This window comes from Crocodylus siamensis, chromosome 4 (genome assembly GCF_052110815.1).
Source record: "Crocodylus siamensis isolate JL-2025a chromosome 4, ASM5211081v1, whole genome shotgun sequence".
NCBI classification, from domain to species: Eukaryota; Metazoa; Chordata; order Crocodylia; family Crocodylidae; genus Crocodylus; species Crocodylus siamensis.
The window spans coordinates 155,743,281-155,761,302 of record NC_143398.1 but is presented as its reverse complement, the minus strand read 5'-3'; the positions used below and the strand labels follow the sequence as shown (position 1 = coordinate 155,761,302).

At 52.5% G+C, this 18,022-nt stretch overlaps 1 protein-coding gene across 3 annotated transcripts in view; it reads right to left on the bottom strand.

The window, feature by feature from the left end:
- STAT3 (signal transducer and activator of transcription 3) overlaps positions 1-17,680 on the bottom strand; it is a 35,748-nt gene extending 18,068 nt beyond the window's left edge. For 2 of the 3 annotated variants that reach the window (XM_090044356.1, XM_090044357.1), the window contains exons 1-2: positions 17,528-17,680; positions 641-788 (exon numbers count right to left, since the gene is read on the bottom strand). In XM_090044356.1, coding sequence (XP_089900482.1) covers positions 641-768 — 128 coding nt within the window. In that variant the 5' untranslated portion in view covers positions 769-788; positions 17,528-17,680. The remainder of the gene's footprint in view (positions 1-640; positions 789-17,527) is intronic. The other variant, XM_090044354.1, reaches the window with a different exon arrangement.
- Positions 17,681-18,022: the final 342 nt, after the last annotated feature.

Below are 18,022 nucleotides of genomic sequence, written 5' to 3'. Positions count from 1 at the left end.
CCGGGCAAGTGCAGCCCACGTCCCACAGCAGCACAGTTCACTGGGGACACTCTGGGAGAGCCAATGCCCGATCCCAGACCTCCCAGCAGCGGATGCTGTTTTAAATCCCTGCTGCAAGGGGTCATGTGTTTCAGGCCTTTGCTTTTCCTCATCCTGATGTCCAGCACCACACTTACATGCTGCCCTTCCTGCACAAGTCAGTCACTGGTGTTCACCCACAAGGCAGCAAAAGTTGTGAGCAAGGGGGTCAAGGTCAGAGAGCAGTGGATGCCATGTTGGCAAAGTCCCTCAGGCACCACTTGTACGAAGGGCAAATCATCCAGGGAAAGACTCACCCTGTGCAGGGGTGGAGGGAAGTGCTGAACAGCCCTGTGGGCGGCACTTACATCCAGTGGGGGCAAATCTTTCAGGGCATGACTAGCACCTGCTGCTGCATAGGACCTGTGGAATAGAGACAGGGGACTGTCCCCCAGGGAATCAAGCAGCAGCTCTGAGTTCACCTACCCCTCTTGCCTATTCTCTCCTCTTGCGGCAAGGCCATTCCCAGCTTCTTCAGAAGGAATAGTCACTCCAGTGTGCGTGCGTTTGGGGGGCGGGGAATATCCCAGCAGACACACTGCACCCACACACATGGCCTTACCAGTCCTGGCTCTCAATCCAGGGGGCCAAGAACTGCCGCAGCTCCATGGGGAAGCTGTCACTGTAGAGCTGGTGGAGCTGCTCCAAGTACCGGGTGTCGAGCTGCTGCAGCTGGTTCCACTGCGCCATCCTGTCCGTCTGGGTGAAACCTGACAATGCACACATGGGAACCTGTCAGAGCTCTGCATGCCCCGAGTCAGGACACACCAAGCAGCGGTGCTCACTGAGCAGGGTCTATTTGTAACATCTGGGAAAGCCCCCTGCTCCACCACTGGCTAACTACATCGATATGGTCACATCGATTTCTAAAGAAGTCTGAAACAGCACAGCAGGCAGGCATCAGCACCAGTACAAGGGAAAGCCTTAAGCTAGCTGGAAAAGGGGAACCCTGCTATGGGAAGCTCCCAAGCCCAGAGAAGGGGTTTTTGGTGGGCTGGCATTTTTGATGCTTGACCTTTTAAAGTATATTATAAATAAAACATAGTTAATTCATAACCCCCACCCCCAACTCTCCCCGTCATTGCCCATCTTTGAATTGTACAGAAGAATAAGAGATGTAAGCTCTTCCCATTTTTTTTAAAGAGTTCCTGCTGTGGTTATTCTTTACGACTCGGCCCCGCCATGTACCACACACAGCCCCAAACAAACTGGACTTGGAAATTTTGCAGAACAGTCTTCACCCAGAGCTACAGTTCAGATGGAGGGCCACCAACGGGGTCACTACCTCGTAAGCAAGCAGAGGGAGGGCAGCTCAGTGGGCCACATTAGGAGGGCGAGGGCGAGGGTGAGGGCAGCCATCAGGGTAATAAATAGGGAAAGAGGAAGCAGGAAAAGCAGCTAGATGTCTGCAGTTGTTCTTGGGAAGAGGCAGCAAGCCAGGACCTGGTGGGTATCAGCAGGAGTTCCCAGAGAGCTGGGAGGGCAGTAGAGGGGACTGCCCATAAATCTTCCCAAGCCAGGGCTGGGGAAGGCTGAAGTGAGGGAAAGCAGCGGACTGTCTCCATAGCTTCCCCCCATGCGGCAGCTGCAGCTAGAAGGCCAGTGGCCACAAGGTTCGTCTCCTGACTTCTTCCAGGCCAGAGAACCAGAGCCAAGGGACCACAGGGAACTCCCAGCTGCAGAGAGAGACTCCAGCAGAGAGGTCGGGGATCAGAGTTCACCCAAGGCACTGGAAAGGAGCAGCAGAGGATGCTGGAGCACGTGACAGTCTGGGAGCTTGAAGAACCACATGCATACAGGGACATGGGTGGCAAAGCACCCTGCCTTCCACCACATAGCCAACTGGCTGTGGTTAGATAGCAGGGCACTACCCCAGACCCACAGCAACAGCTCACTGACTCCCCAGGCCTCTCACGCAGAGTTCCAGCAGCACCATGCAGGATGAGCCCGAGAGCAAGGCAGCTGGCTCAGACGTGTTCCCCAGACATCTCAGGCCCAAGGCACTGGCTTGGTTCAGACACACTGCAGGAATCAACCCCAAACCTGGCTGGGAGGCCCTGCACCCCCTGTCCTAGCACACATTCCAAGCAGCAAGACACCCAGCCTAAGGGTAGCAAGTCTCCAGTTATTCAGAGTAATAGAACAACCACCCCTTGTGGCCTACGTACCACTGATGCCCACAAGCAGCCTCCAGCACAGGCCTGGCAGAATGCTCTATATAGGGGTCACCTCCATGGCACAAGCCACAGCCTGGTGGACACACACATATGCTCATTCTCTCTCTTGCTCTCTGGGCACCCAGAATTTGGTCACAAAGTAAGGGCAGGCAAAGCTATGTGCACATTGAAACCCTGCACCAAAGCAGCCCCAGCCTTTCTGCTACAGGCACAGGGAAAGTCACCTTCTCCCATCTCCCCTCCTTCTGGCAGCAGCAGCTCAGTAGATAGGCAATGCTCAGCAGCAGCCTGTACAACATAACTGCTCCAACACGCACCCATTGATAGCAGGGAAGCAATGATGCCTAGTGAAGGGAGCCTTATAATGAGGTTTCTGGAGGCCAGGGATCAGTTCCCAGCTCTGATCCTGGCCTGCTGGGTATCCTTGGATAAGTCACTTCTCCTCCCTGTGCTTCAGTTGCTCTGCCTGTAAAATGGGAACAACAAATGTTGCCCTCCTGATCTGTACACAAGAAGCTGTAAGTAACACCTGGGGATCACTTGTTTTAAATAGCCAGGACTTGATGTTCCAGGGAAGCCCCTAACGCTCACACTGGATCCCCTTGGAGGCCATCTCTATGGCTTGGGACCAGGACAGAGCCACTCGCGATTCTGACTCACGAGTGCTTGAAGGTCAGCCGAAGAAGGCTGAATAAGATTCACTTCAGACAACTGAAGGAAGCCACAAGAGCAACCCATCCTCCGTGCTCAAAAAACAAAATCACTCACTTGCACTGGAGTCAAGAAAATGCCAGAGAAATGGTTTCATCTTGCAACTAGCTAATCATGTCCTGGATACCGCTCCAGGATGCAACTCTTACTGGATACAAGCAAGTCACCAGCAGCAGCTTGGATCTGGACAGGCAGATTTCCTTTGGCTGCATGCCTCACTCACTCTTGCCCTTAAAATTCAAGTGGGAACTGACCGTTTTGCTTTTTCCACTAGTTTGAAGAAGGCACTGAAGATGTATTTTGTTAACTGGTTAGGCCTGACTTGGTTAATGCCTGTTTATTATAGGCACAAACTCATCACAGGAAATGGTACAGCCACAATGGTGACAACCTTTTTTCAGCCCTGATAAGAAAGCCTCCTCTTCTGCGCTGAGAAGGCTGATTCTCCCATGTTCCCTGAAGCAAAGGGATTGCAGAGGTGAATATTGTTTCCTTTCTCCTTAGCTTACGGCTCTGCTGTCTTGCCTCATATTTGGCACCATCTGCCCGTGACAGACTCAAAAATCCCCTTCAGGAAGCAGACAGGAAGGCTGAGGAGGGACGTGAGGGGTCATGCTTCCAGGTATACAATCCAGAGAAATGAAGCTGAAAGGCCAAAATGTCCAGATTCAGAAGGGTCTAAAAGAAGCCCAAGCACCCTCATTACAAAATGGGTGCAGACTCTGAGAGGTGCTCAACCCCTGCAGCTTCCACTGCTCTTCTTTGGGATGGGGGGGCACAGCTTGGAAATAAGTCACTCAAGTCTTTTATTTTAGTTTCTAGGCTCCGAATTCAGCCAGGCCCTTCAGCCACAGCACCCCTGTCCAGATGCTGGTCCACGTGCTTTGCCGGACAAGGAAAGAACTACCTGTGCTTGCAAACACGGGGCATATACCCCCAGCAAAGCCAGTGTAAAGGCTCAATGGGACAGGGTGCAATTAAGTGTCTGGCTGGTTCTGGCTCAAAGAAAGCCAGGGCCTGTGTTGATTTCTATCCTTCCCCCTGAATTGCCTTGTGCTAAAGCAGCATGCACAGGTAACGGGTTTCCCTCAAGTAAACCATAGCTTACACTGGGAGTTCACAGTGAAACACTGCTATTGTCACAGGTCTGAGAACGCTGAACCACAGATGAAAACCACATCTTTGGGGTGGGGCGGGGAACAGAGGAGAGGCAGAGAACCTGGGGGAAAGGGGTTTTTTTTTTTGTCCTCATAAAAGGCAAGTTCTCACAATTGCTCCAGTTTCCCTCTGCCAGATACATGTCCACCTGTATGCCCCACACTCTTCTGTGGCTGCCCAGGCTTTGACGTGGCGTGACGTGACCTCACGCTGAGCTGCCTTTGTCAAACCCATCACTACAACCCCTGGATCAGCTGCAAAGAGCAGCGAGCAAGCACATGGGGTAACTGACAGCACCCATGACCCCACATGGCCTTTCACAGCATGGTCAATTTGAAATCCAGACAAACTTGAGTGTTAGAAAAAGTTTCACATGCAACACCAACACCCTCCCCCCCCAGCCAGGGGGAGCTTTCGCAAACAATCATAAGTTTTGTTCTTAGATGTGGAGATAAGAGCCAGACTCCTCCAATTAAACTATTTAGCAGCAAAGCGTTCATCTGCTCTGAAATGGCCACAGGAGGAATGCCTCCAAACCAAGACTGATGACAGATTTTGCCAGTCTTCCTAGAAAGGCAACACAAAATGAATGCATCTATTCACAAAGGAGGCACAGGGCAGCTTCAAGGTCATGTGGCACTTGAGGTTACTGGGTTCTGGGGCGTGTATGGCCTGGCATGGGGCAAATTTCATCCCAGCGGGGCACATGGATTCCTTCAGGGGCATTTCTGGGGTGAGGGGTGGGAGCAAAAAGAGAGACAGAGAGAGAGAGAGACTGTCAAAGGAGCACCTTTGTATATGCACCAACACTGAACCTAGGTGGACACCAGCATTTAAATAACTGGGGAAGGTGCTTTGGCACATGCCTAACGAACACCCATGAGTCACTCAGCCAGTCACCTGTTGTAAACACAAGTTTTCCCGCAGGCTTGCACAGTCAAACTGTGCCAGCTCTGTGCTGAGCTCCACCTGCCTTCCGAGACGGGATCACACACACACACAAATGCACATGTACATGCACCCTTACTTTCTGGCCAGCACAGGTACCAGCCATGAAATAGTGATTCTGTCTCCACCGGCAAGACTTCCCAGAGCTTAGCAACACAGGGGTTAACCAGCCGGCCAGAAGAAGCCCCAGCTCAAGCTGCACTCCCCAATTCTGGTCTGTTCTGCCCTCACGCTCTGCCCATCACCAGGCTTTTTGGCACACAAACACCTGCATAATGCAGGCAACACCCAAGAGTCACCATGCCTAGCCACACCTGCTGGGTGCTGCTCTCCCTTCCCATACTACACAAAGCATTTAAGGTAGTCTCCCACCCTCCGTGAAGGCAGGCTGTCCACCCTTTGGATGCTGCCAGGTACACAACTGCCCTGGAGCCAAGGGCTGCCACCTCCTACCCACAGCCTGCCTCCATGCTGGCGTCTGGTTTCCCTCCAGAAGGGCAGGGAATGAGCTGCACAATTTACAGTAAGTTGAGGAGGTGGGGACTGCCAGGAAACAACAGAAACAAGGAAGAAATAACTCTTTGGTTCACAACTTTGGTGCCAATGGGAATCAAACTAAAACAGCAGCTTCAGTTCAGCCTGGCTCACTCTCACTGCTTGGGGAGCTGGGCAGAGGAAAGGGGCCATTTTTAAGCCAGCGGGCAATTATTTTGGGCAAAGGGCTGCTTATTGTGTTTTGGCAAGCCATCAAGGGCCGCATGACAGGCAGCCCAGGGCAGATAAATATTAATTTTCTAAATCTGTTAGGGGCCCCGCGGGTCAGACAGAATGGCCTGGCAGGCAGCATCCGGCCCCCGGGCTGCATTGTGCCCGCCCCTGGGCTAGAAAATCCCTTGCCCACAAGCACTCAAGTTGGCTCATTCACAGGTGCTACTTCAGAAGAGTCAGGTCAGATGTGAAAAGAGCTAGGAGGAAGTCAGGTCCTCCTTCCACACATGAAGCTGGGGGTGAGGTTGGGGGAAGATGCTTCAAGTCTGGCTGACACTGACAACTCTGCAAAAAAAAGGTCAGCATGTGGGCAAAGAGGCGTACTCAGGCATCCCAAAAGCATCCTGCTCTTGGGACAAGCCTGCAGACAACCCCATGCAACCCTCAGGGCCCCAGGCAGACAAGGAACCACTCTCTGTGCTCCTGGCCACACACTCAGATCACCCCACTGAAGGCAGCCCTCCCCACTGACATGGGCCTGTATCAAGACAAGTAGGCTGGGATGATGAGTAACCGAGGGGAAAACCCTGGAAAACCAACTACCATGAAGGAATTCAAAAGAAAGCTTTAAATGACTCCTGGGGCTGAGAAATGAGGGGCTGGGGAGGGTGGGGGATATTTTGATAGGAGGTTACAACAACCTCCTATCAAGCACAGTGAGGACACCTGGTACTTGTCACACAGAGCTGCTGCAGTCAAAGGCAGCAAACAAGCCTGCTCCAAACCTGGACACAGAGAATAGCTTAGCGCAAAAAGCATGGTGCAGGGGCGGGAGCTGTTTGCAAGCCAGCACAAATCCCATGCAGAAAAATGAGGACAGCTGCATTTACACTGCTATTTTAAAAACAGCAGCCAAGCAGGCCTAGCAAAGAGACAAAGCAACTTATGAAACCAAAGCTTTAATAAAACACAGAACATCTTCCCCTTTGGCACAACAAGGGCTTGGATCCTGCCAGCCCTCTCCAACCAATTTTTAAAGCTGCTGAAATTTAAAAGGGCATACTGCTACAGCCTGACACTCAGCACCTCAGAGCTGGACAAACTGGGGCATTTAGACGAGGCAGATGCCCAAGGAAGAGTTCTGCACCAAGAGATGTGCCCTGGGTTCCACCACAAGCCTGTGGCGAGGCCAGAACCCAGATCCCCAGAGTCCTGCTCCTTAATGAAAACCAGCAAACTAATCAGCAGAGCACTGTAATGAAGTCAAAACTGAGCCTTCCTTTTTGCCCTGGTGTGGCCCCAAGACACTTCAGGACTAAAGCCACTTTCTCCAGCTACCAGAAGGCCACACTACCTTTCCTCCACCCTCCCTCTCTGATCCGGACTGGGAGTGGGAAAAGGCTGTACTGATGATCAGCAGGGATCCTGTTTTTGTTTTGTTTTGTTTTTTTAATTGGAGAAAAATCACAAATTCTCTTTTAAAAATTGCAAATTCATAGTTTCATAGTAGGTAGGGTCAGAAGGGACCTGAGCAGATCATCAAGTCCGACCCCCTGCCATGGCAGGAAAGAGTACTGGGGTCAAACGACCCCAGCAAGGTGTTCATCTAACTTCCTCTTAAAGACCCCCAGGGTAGAAGCCAGCACCACTTCTCTTGGAAGTTGGTTCCAGATCCTAGCTGCCCTGACAGTGAAGTAACGCCTCCTGTGTCTAGTCTGAATCTACCCTTTGCCAGCTTGTGACCATTATTCCTGGTCACTCCTGGTAGCGGTCAGGGGAACAGCGACTCCCCCAGTGCCTGCTGGTCCCCCCTGACTAGTTTGTAACAGGCCACTAGATCCCCTCTCAGCCTTCTCTTGTGGAGGCTGAACAGGTTCAGGTCCCGTAGCCTCTCCTCGTAGGGCCTGCCCTGCTGCCCCCGATCATGCGAGTGGCCTCCTCTGGACCCTCTCCATGCTGTCCACACCCCTCCTGAAGTGCGGCGCCCAGAACTGGATGCAGTACTCCAGCTGCGGCCTGACCAGTGCCGCATAGAGGGGGAGGATCACCTCCTTGAACCTACTTAAGATGCATCTGTGGATGCACAACAAGGTGCGGTTAGCCTTCCTGACTGCGTCCCCACACTGTCGGCCCATGTTCATCTTGGCATCACTGATGACTCCAAGATCTATTTCTGCCTCTGATTAAAAACTCAAAATCCATGATTAAAAATAAAGCCCCCACGCCAGCACTGCTGGTGCCCCTCACTCTGACCCCACAGCATCCTCAGGCCTCCTGATACCACTCACTCCCCAAAACAGCCCCCCAAGCCCCACACATGCAGATGGACACACAGACGCTGACACCCATCCCAGCAGGTAAGTGTGTGTGGTAGGAAGGGGTGGGGCAGGCAAGGGAAAGGGAAGATGCTGGGGGGGGCGAGATCAAAAAGGTGGGGAGCATACTTGTGTGCCTGCTCCCAGGAGCAGGACCAGGGGGCAAGGACAGGGGTGCCTTTCTGCGGGCTGCACACATGCTAGTCAGCCTGACGAGGGTTTACACACAGTGGCTGCCGCTGCAACTCTGCCACTCTGCCCTGTACTGCCTTCTCGTGGCTGGCCGCACAGCTTTGTGGGCAAGTGGTGCAGGGCACGGCAGCAGTGGTAGCCAACGTGCATGGGCCATGCATGTGCTGCCCCGCCGACTGGCCAGCAGGGGAGGGGCTCGCATGCAGCAGTTGCCACTGCACTACCGTTGTGCCCTGCAGCTGGCTGCATGGCTTCAGGCAGTGTGGGGTGGTGGCTGTGGCAGTTACATGCCAGCTGGGTGGCGGGCAAGGGGCTTGCACATGGCAGCCACCACCGCTGCCTATGGAACCATGCACGCGCAGAGGTAGCCACTGTGTGCAAGCCCCCTGGTCTGCAGGCCTGGCTCTGCAGACAAGTAGCAGTGATGGTGCAAGGTGGTGCTGGCCGCCGCGTCCGAAACCCCTCACCCCCGCCAGTGAGCCGGGCAGCACGCAGCCACCACCACTACCATCTCTCACTGCCACTTGTCTTAGGAGCTGTGCCAGCAGACAGGGGAGCTCACACACAGCAGCTGCTGCTGCGCCACTTGCTCACAAAGCTGTGTGGCCGGTCATGGGAAGGCAGTGTGGAGCGTGGCAGAGGTGGTGCGGTGGCAGCCACTGTATGCAAATTCCCCCCAGCTGGCCAGCATGTGTACAACCGGCAGATGGGCACCACAGCCCTCCCCCCAGGCCTTGCCCCTGGGAGCGGGCTGAGGTGGAGGCCAGGGAAGCATTGCAGTGTGCCACCTAGGGCTGGGTATGTAAAGCCTTATGAGGGGGTACATGAGATATGTTTCATACATTGTCTAACACAAGTTAGAAGGGCCTAAAGTTAAATTTCCCATTGGGTACACAAAGTCTCACTGTGAGACCAAGGGGTACATCGACTGAAAAAGGTTCAAAACTCCTGATCTAGGGGGTAGATGTACTCGCTACTAAGCAATGACCCTCTGCTGTCAGTGGAAGGTTTCCACTGGGCCTCCCCAGGCCTCTTGCCACACAGTTTTGCGGGAATGGATTTATACCTGAATCGTGCCAGCTTCCCACCCACCTAGTGTGCCATCCTGCCAAGTGCTGGTACTGCCTGGAAGGTCTCCCACAAGGACACGGTTGCGTGGTCTTCCACCCACCCCTGGGGCATGAAGCTTCCTGAAATAGGAAACTGCCATAAACAGGCTGAGGCTCCCTCTTGGCATGTGGCCATGTCAGCTGCCACAGGGCCGTGCTACATCCCACAGCCTTCCTCTCCCTGCTCTTGCACCAGTGGTTGGGCCACCAAAAAAAGCTTGTTGTTCAGTCTCCACTTCTCCTCCCATCTCAGGGAAAACAGCCCCCCATAAACAACAGCTCCAGCCCTGCCATCTGTCTAGCACAAATCGTTGCTGATGCCCTGACCCTGCATATTTCCATGTAACCTCTGCTACTCCTCTGGCACCTGGAGCTTTCACCCTTGTGACACTGTAACTCTCTTCTATGTGGGTGTCCCAGCTTCCCAGGCTCCCTTCACACCAGCAGGCATTAGAGGCAGCAAAGCCCACAGCACGCCGGTACAACTCGGCTGCGACACCACACTGTGATTGCTGCCAGCAGCCCACATGGCTCCGACTAGGGCAGCATTGTGATCTCATTCCTTAGGGTGGGCACAGCCATGGTGTGGCTGCTGGAGGGAGCGCCACTGCAGGCAAGACTCCTGTGGCACAGTGGAGCACATGCGTGAGCTTCACTGGCTTGAACCTTTAATTTGCACCGAGCGCACTCGAGTCCTGGGAACACGTAGCATCATCTCCTGACTGATGCCCCATCAGACGGATGCTTTGGCTTGCAGCCATGTTCCAAGGCTTCCTCGCCCCTTCGCACGCCTCTAGGTGGCCCTGCTCTTCGAGTGATCAAGGAACTCTTTTGGGCAACTGACACCTGGGCCGGAGGGGGGTGGGGCAAGGGGAAAGGAGGGAAGAGACATCTCTCTCGAAACCAGAAACAAAAAGAAGCAGCCAATGTCACCCAAGCAGCTGGCCCCTACATAACAAGCCATCCCTGTGGAGGCCATGAGCCAGCGATACAGATTCTCATTAGTACCTCCACCAAATTGCTAAAAACCTCATCCCTCTAACGTGAATGGCAGCCACGCCTGGGCAGGGGGAAAACCAAGCTTCTCATTTACTTCATGAGTTACAGCGGGGAAGGAAGGGGAGGTTTGACTTCTGACAGCAGGTCTGCTAAGGGCAATTCCACACACATTGCTGATAGGACCCCAGACATGTCCCACGCACCCACGCCCACTATGAAACCAGAACTGCTGCAGTACAGCTTCTCTAGGGATCCCTCCCTGTGGACATGTACAAGCAATCTCAAGTGCAGCCACCTAACCGAGGTCTCAAGTGCAATCACCCGGGAATGTCCCTGGGTTGGCTCCATTGCAGTGTTTCTAGGTTTGAGGCACACAAGTAAGGGGTGGTCGGGTGGGGCAAGCCGAGGCATGGCCCTGCTAGGACACACTGGGGACACAGAGTAGACAGACCCACGATAAGTTGTAAACCAATCCCAAAATCATTTCAATCCATCTCAACTGAGGCACAGGTTGCCGTTTACAGCAGTGGGAAGCCTCAAAAGACCATCTCATGGGTCAGGCCGAACTCACAGCACTGGCTGCACCCCAGTCCAGCAGCCCAACTGGTTCCTACAGTAATCAAAACAGAAAGACAATTGGAAAGCAGCTTCCCGAAACAGCCAGTCACAGGGCAAATCTAGGCACAAGTTCTGTACTTACTCTCACAGACCACAGCATGACGGGAGACTTTTCACAGGAGGAATTTCCCCCTCAGCCTGAGACAGGATCCAGCATCATAAAGTTCACAACCTAAGCCTGTCATTCCTAGCTGTTATCCAAAGTATGCGGGACAATTTCTGGACAATGTGCCTGTACCAATCCTGGGAGCATTATGAATCTGAAAGCAACTCCCCCACACCCCACTGGGATGACCATGTCTAGGCTAGGTTGGGGGCTTTTCACTTCCACAAGTAGTTCCTGGATGGGATGCCAAACTGATCCTTAACTGGAAAATGCTCCCACGCTTCTTTAACAACAATTGCACAGATCTAGGCTAGGGGTCCCCAAATGGTGGTGCACAAGATATCTCGGGGGAAGGGAGGAAGGGGTACATGGGAGAAATTGGGTAATGGCCGATTTAATTCTAATATTATAAAAGCTTAAGTCTGTCCATCTGTCTGTCTGTAACGCTTTATTCATGCTCTGACAAACAGTGAACCGGAGCGTGAAGAAGCAGTCTGACAGAAGGCAGCCTGCTGCCATGATGATGGGGGCATAGGGGCCGAAGCGGGGGCAGGCAAAGGGGGGGGGCAAGGCCAGCAGGGCTGGCCCTGCTCCCTGCAGGTAACATGGGCAGGGGAGGGGGGAGGAAGAGCACCCAAGCGGAGGGAGGGAAGCCGGCCCGCTGCAGGGGGAAGGGAAAAACAGCAGGCCCTGCTGGACATGGCCCATGGCAGCAGTGGCTGGGGGAAGGAAGAAGCAGGCCTCCTCCCCGCCTCAGACCCAGGCCCACTCCTCCTCCACCCTGCTCCGCCATGTGGGCCCTGAGCCCGCTCCTCCTGTCCCCCACCGCCACTAGGTCAGCCCAGGCCCACTGCTCCCGTGCCCCCCTCCCGCCATGGCAGTCCAGCTTCTCCCCACACTCCGGCCTGGTCCTCCCCCACATCGGGCCTGGGCCCACTCCTCCCTTCCCCCTGAGCTGCGGCGGGGAGGAGAGGAGCGGGCCTAGACCCCAGGCAGCAGGAGGGAAGGGGGAGCAGGGTTCCCCCACATCATTCTTGATGGGCAATTGGCTAGTTTTCATTATAACTGGCATTTAAAGGGGTAAAATATAAAATGAATGCTGGTAGGGGCATGCGGGCAGGTGGTAATTCTGTAAAGGGCTATGCAATAAGAAGTTTGGGAACCTCTGATCTAAGCTATTGGCAATAGCTTTTAAACCAACTGCTTGGAAACAGGGATGGCAGGAACAATGTCTCACCCCACCACAAATGGCTTTCCACAAAGCAAGAATCCCATGAAGAATCATGGAAAGCCATCTGATCAACACCACCACAGACCAGGTCCACAAGGTCAGGGGTGAGCCAGCTTCAGTCTTCTGGAGGGGTGACTGCTGGTAATAGGTCAAAACCTGCACACCCAGCCAGCCTAGGATGAGAGGATCTTTAGTTCTGTTGCCCATCCCTCTTCTTGTCCATTTCATGCACCTGTTCTGCCTTGCCTCTTGAAAGTTTCTGCCCAAAGAGCTTGCTTTTGTTCTCCACTGGGCCAGCACCCAGCACATCAGGGTTCTCACTTGGCGGAGGCTTCTGGGTGCTGCTGTGGCAGCAATGGCACCTTATAAATGCTCCTCCAAGCTACTTAGTAGCATTCAGACTCAGGGCTGGTCTCTCAATGCAGTGGTGTGGAGCCAGCTAAAGCCACACTAAGCTCACACAGTCATTCACCTATCTCATCTTCAAGGGGGAGGAGAGGATTTAGGATGTTTTAGGCCAAATGAACTCTTTGCAAACTAGGATGGATGGGAGAACACAACAGGAGCTCTGGAGGGGCAACTCACCAGGAGCCAGACCAGAACATGACATGTCAGGGCTTTCCCCTTTCACAGTGGGAGCTCAGCTACTGGCACTGATAGCATCTGTCTTGTGGATGCACTGCACCAGAGCTACCCAAACCCACAGCACAGACAGCCCCAAGGGAGAGAAGAAAGAGTTCATCTGCCTCTAGAGTGCATCATGTCTCTAGCAGCACTAACACTTGTTTCTAACTAACCCTGGTGCTGTGGCAGAGCCCTCTGTCTAACCCACTTCTCCCTGGCCTTGTCTTCAAGAACTAAGGGCTAAAGCTTTCCAGCTCAGCTTGCCTCATGCCTCTCTGTGGTTAGCCTTTCCTTTCATCTCTGGAACAGAGCCAGAAGGCAACCAATGTTGCCAGCATCCCACAAGTGTGAGAGTAAATAAGCATACATTTTCCTGATGTGTGAGATGGAGCTGTTGAACCTTGGGGTAGTGTTTACTCTGTTATTCTTTAGCTTCTCTGGAAGAAAGAGTCAGCTCTCTGATAATGCAGATCATTGCCAGGGTCAGATAAAAAAAACAAACAACTTCCTTATAAATACACATGAGTAACTGATACCTGTATTCCTGCAGCCTTAAATGGAGAAGCCAGCTCCTTCCTAACCAGCTAGCCAAGTTAAGGATATTTTCCTGGTGCCCTGCAGTTGAAACCTAGCAGCCAGGGCTGCCTCTGCTGCATGTCTACAATGATCTGAGGCCATTCAAAGCCATCACATGAGCCAAGCTCCAGGGCAGTTATCAACACAAATCAGTAACACAACCTAGTACCAGCTATGGTGGGGCAAGCCAGGGATGAAGTTATTGAAGTCTGTATGTTCTGGAGTAGAGAGGGGGCGGGGACAGTATTTAAAAGAGTTATATTCAAGACATCTGTTGTTGGGCCTTGAAATTTAAATGCTCAGTTGCCAGCTAGGCTGCTGTGACAGCAATTACATAGGAATTACACTGCAACAAGCAAGCAAAGTTGATTTTCCCCAAGAGCTACTACCTGCAAACAACCTTTGCCCTAGAAATGCTGGTTAAAAACCCCTGCAGCAGCATCTGCACTTCAACTTATGGGGATGGAGAATTGAAGGCCTTGCAATGAAGCTGTGCAGAATTACATGGCAAGCAGTCAGGATAACCAGGCACTTCCAGGAAAGGACCTTGTTTTCAGAGAGGGCCGCAAATATTCCTGCTCTGCTAGTGCGAGCACCAAGTAGACAAAGGCTGTTTGGCTGGCCCTGCAATTGTACTGACAACCCTGGAGGCCAACTCGCAACAGAAGCGTCACTGTCATGATCACTTGAAGCAAATGCCCAAGAAGAGGTTCCTTGAAGGATTCATCTTGCAAGAGAGAGATGGTGCAAGATGGCACTCTATTGGTGCAACTTCACCAGCTGAGGGACAAAGTTCGACTGGCCCAGATCTAGCAGGATTGAGATAACCCCAAATTATCCTTGTCAAAAAAGTTACTCAAAAAACAGGTGAACAGGTTCTGCAAGGGCAGTTTAATACAAGAGTTTGGCTCTGTTTCTTTGGTTTTCCCAGAAAACCCACCCTGGAGGTGGAGAAAGCAAGGCAGTGAAGGCACCAGTCTCAGAAAGAGGAAGCCAGAGAGGCAGAGGAAGCCACTGAAAGTTTGCCACAAGGGTACAGTCTCCTTCAGTAGAAGATATGCAGCCCATCGGTAAGCTCCGTCTCTGGCTCAAGTATGCTTCCAGGATCCTTACCAACCCTGAGCTCTCCCTCCACAACAGCATGCAAAAGCAACATCATTTACCCTCTTCAGCTGGCTGAGAGACTCCATTCCATAGAAGCAGAGAGGAACCTGGCCTCAGCTGTTCACACCATCACCTCTTGTACATACTGCATGGCTGCAGTTCTGACATGTGCACAAGTCCTGTGGGGCTTGGGATAATTCAACAAGTACAGGGGCAGCAGTCCTTCTCTTCTGCAGAAACTGTCATACCCGATCTCTGCACCTGACACTGGCTTCCCAGAGAATTCCAAACCACGTTCAGGGTCTCAATCCTTACCTTCAAGGCTCTCGGAGACCAAGGCCAGGCTTGCCTAGTCAAGAGACCAACTACTGTTCCAGGATGAAGACAGTGCTTGATGCATTCACTCTGGTACTACAGGTTAAAAGCACATCCATGCACTCAGAAGATCTCTGGTTGAGAGTGGGAGACTACATAGCAAACTGCCCCAGGACTTTCTACTGTCTGCTTCAAGTGCCCTTTTTTGGTCCTATGCACTGTAACATGCATACATGTACACATATATACAGGTGCAAAGCTAGAACATCCCACACACTTCTCCCCCTTGGGAGGTGAAAGAATGCATACATGACAGATGTTAGCCACATGGCTTTATGCAATTCTCAGACATAACTGTGCTCAGCTCAGCAGCACCAGAACCAATGTAGAAGGCACTAGCCTGAAGCTTGGAAGGCTACAGTTCAATTTCTTACTTTGTCACAGATCTTTTCTGTGACCCTGGGCATCTCACCCTTCTATAAAGAAGTGGTGGGCAAGTTGCAAGTTGAAGATTATGTGATACAGATACAGTGACTAAAAGGCCCTGGGAAATATTTAGGTAACTTCTGGCACAGCTGCTCTGTATTACTACCTACTGATGTGAAACGTAGACCCTGAGTTTTACTTCCAACACCAGTCAGTTCTCTTTAGAGAACTATAAAACTATAGTTCTATACTATACTATAAAACTACTGTCTGGTCCAGGCAACAAAGTCCATGTTGCACAAGAGACTGTCTAACCAGAAGACTTTGGAGCAGTTGCGTATTTTCCTGTCGCTTGATGCAAGCCAGAGTTCACACCTGTCTCAGAAACATGAATCAGTTCACCAACCTTGGTTTGACCAAACACAGAACCAGAAGTTCCTGGTTTTAATCTTCATTATAAGTAATCTCAATAGCACAGCAATTTGAATCTGGTATTGGACCAATGCCTGTAAGGAATGGTTCTGCAGCTTATGCTCTGTGTTCTTTAGGTGCTCTAATAGAAATCCTTGTCCTCAGTCATTTCTAAATTTGTGACATAAGGATCATTTCATGGTTAAAACATGGTTAAAAATGGAGAAGTACACGTTTCCTTGGGAACTAAATCCCAGGATCCAATACAAATAATAATCCTAATATTTTGGTTTCTTGAATTTTTCCTGCATTTATTCAGAGCAGGAATCTATGGAAAGGCATTTTAGACTCAAGTCTCTTAGTGTTACATTTTAAAAATGCATTCAGCAGTAGAAGTATGTTCACTGAATTAAACAAGGCCGTTTTATACTCCTGCTTGCACAGAAGAGATGATATTTGCAGGGCCCACAAAACCTTATAGTTCTAATCTTTACAGACATTTTTGTCAACAGCAACCAGTCCACCCCAATAACAACTCCTGCCAAGCTCAAACTTGTAATAATATTATTAGGTGTGAACAGGAAACAAATCTCTTTTGCAAAAGAAATGCCAGGTGGGGGCATTCATTGCTCCTCTTAAAGTTTCTGATCCCACACCCCTTAGAAGCCATGGCAACATTCTGCCCAGTTCTCGGAGAACACTGGCACATCTACAGACAGTAGAACAATGGGAGGCTTCTCTCCTCCACAGTGCTTGTGGTACTAATTAATGCCACAGGATTGTCTACTGAGGGAGAGCTAAAAATTGGAAACTGACTAACAACAGAAACGAAACTGATGAGTCTTTTCTTGAGCCAGGTTATGCGAACCACACAACATAAACACCATTGTTAGAAAAAAAGGAGCTTTTCAAGATCCATGCTACTGGGGACAGGGTTTTCTAAAAACTCTCTTCAGCCTCAGATATCCATGCTACTAGACTCTAAACAGTGCAGGGGACTGGCAAATTTGGGAGTGCTAGCAGCAAAGTTTTGCAGACACGAAACACCCTGTTTTACTGACAACTGTTGTGCAAACAGACACTGGCTGGGTGATCATAAACAACTCTCAGCAGGGTCATAATCCAACCAGCAATTTCAAAGCCTGGAAAGGCTGCAGGGAGCCTGAGAACAGCTCAGGAGGAAGAGCACCAAGCTAGAGTCTGTAGAGGCCTGGAAGCCAAGATTCACAAGGCAGGCTCTCCACTGACACCCAGCAATGGCAACAGGTGCATCTGCCTGTACCCCTTGTGCAACCTGCCTCCTTGGGCCCCTGCCAATTCCAGGGACAAGAGATGGCACAAGGTCTGGTACAGGCAGTGCTCCCTAATGGTGGCGGCACCCGATTCCTGCTAACCGCACATGCAGCTGCACCATGCCAGCGTCCCAGATGACCTGATGCAAGACACGACGGATGTGCAAGAGGGGACCAGTTCCGGCTGCCACGGGCATCATCACCTGATTTCCTGGCTCTGGGGCATTTAAATCTGCCAACCACAGCCCTCACTTTCTGCAGAGCCCACAGGCCTGGCTCCCCTGGGCCGGGCGCCTGGAAATGCTCCAAGCCACCCAGCACCCACGCCCAGCAGCTGCCAAGGCCCCTTGGCACCCGGCCCTCGGAAGGGGCACCCACTCGTGCCCCAGCACCCCAGGCGCTGCCCCCCGGAGGCCAGAACCGGCTCACCTGCGGAGAAGGGCTCCCAGGCCGGGCCGGGCCGGGGGCGGCGACTCCGGATCCCTGCGGCAAGCGGGGATCTGATCCCTCCGCCGATGACGAGAGAACTGCCACTCTAATAGCCCCACCCCCTCGAACCAAACGTCACAATCGTTCTAGCCAATGGCTTCTTGGGTGAGCTCAGGATTCGCGGGGGACGGGCCTCCCCAGCCAATCAGGGCCTCCAGTCCCCCCTGGTTCTTTCATTAATCAGGCAGGCGCCGGCGTGTGCCCCCTGGCGGCTGTTCCGGGTGGGGGGCACACCTCCCGCCGCGCGGCCGAGCCAGGGGAAGGGAGAGGCCAGGGCCTGCGGCGGGCGGGACACCACCTTCCGGGAACTTCTGTGCTGGAAACTCAGCTGAGTTCCGGGCAGCGCGCTGACGTCAGCGCAGCCGGGGCTGTTTCTGCTGTCGCCTCTTAAAGGGCCAGAGCAGCCGGGCCGAGTGGGGGTGGGGGGTGCGTAGA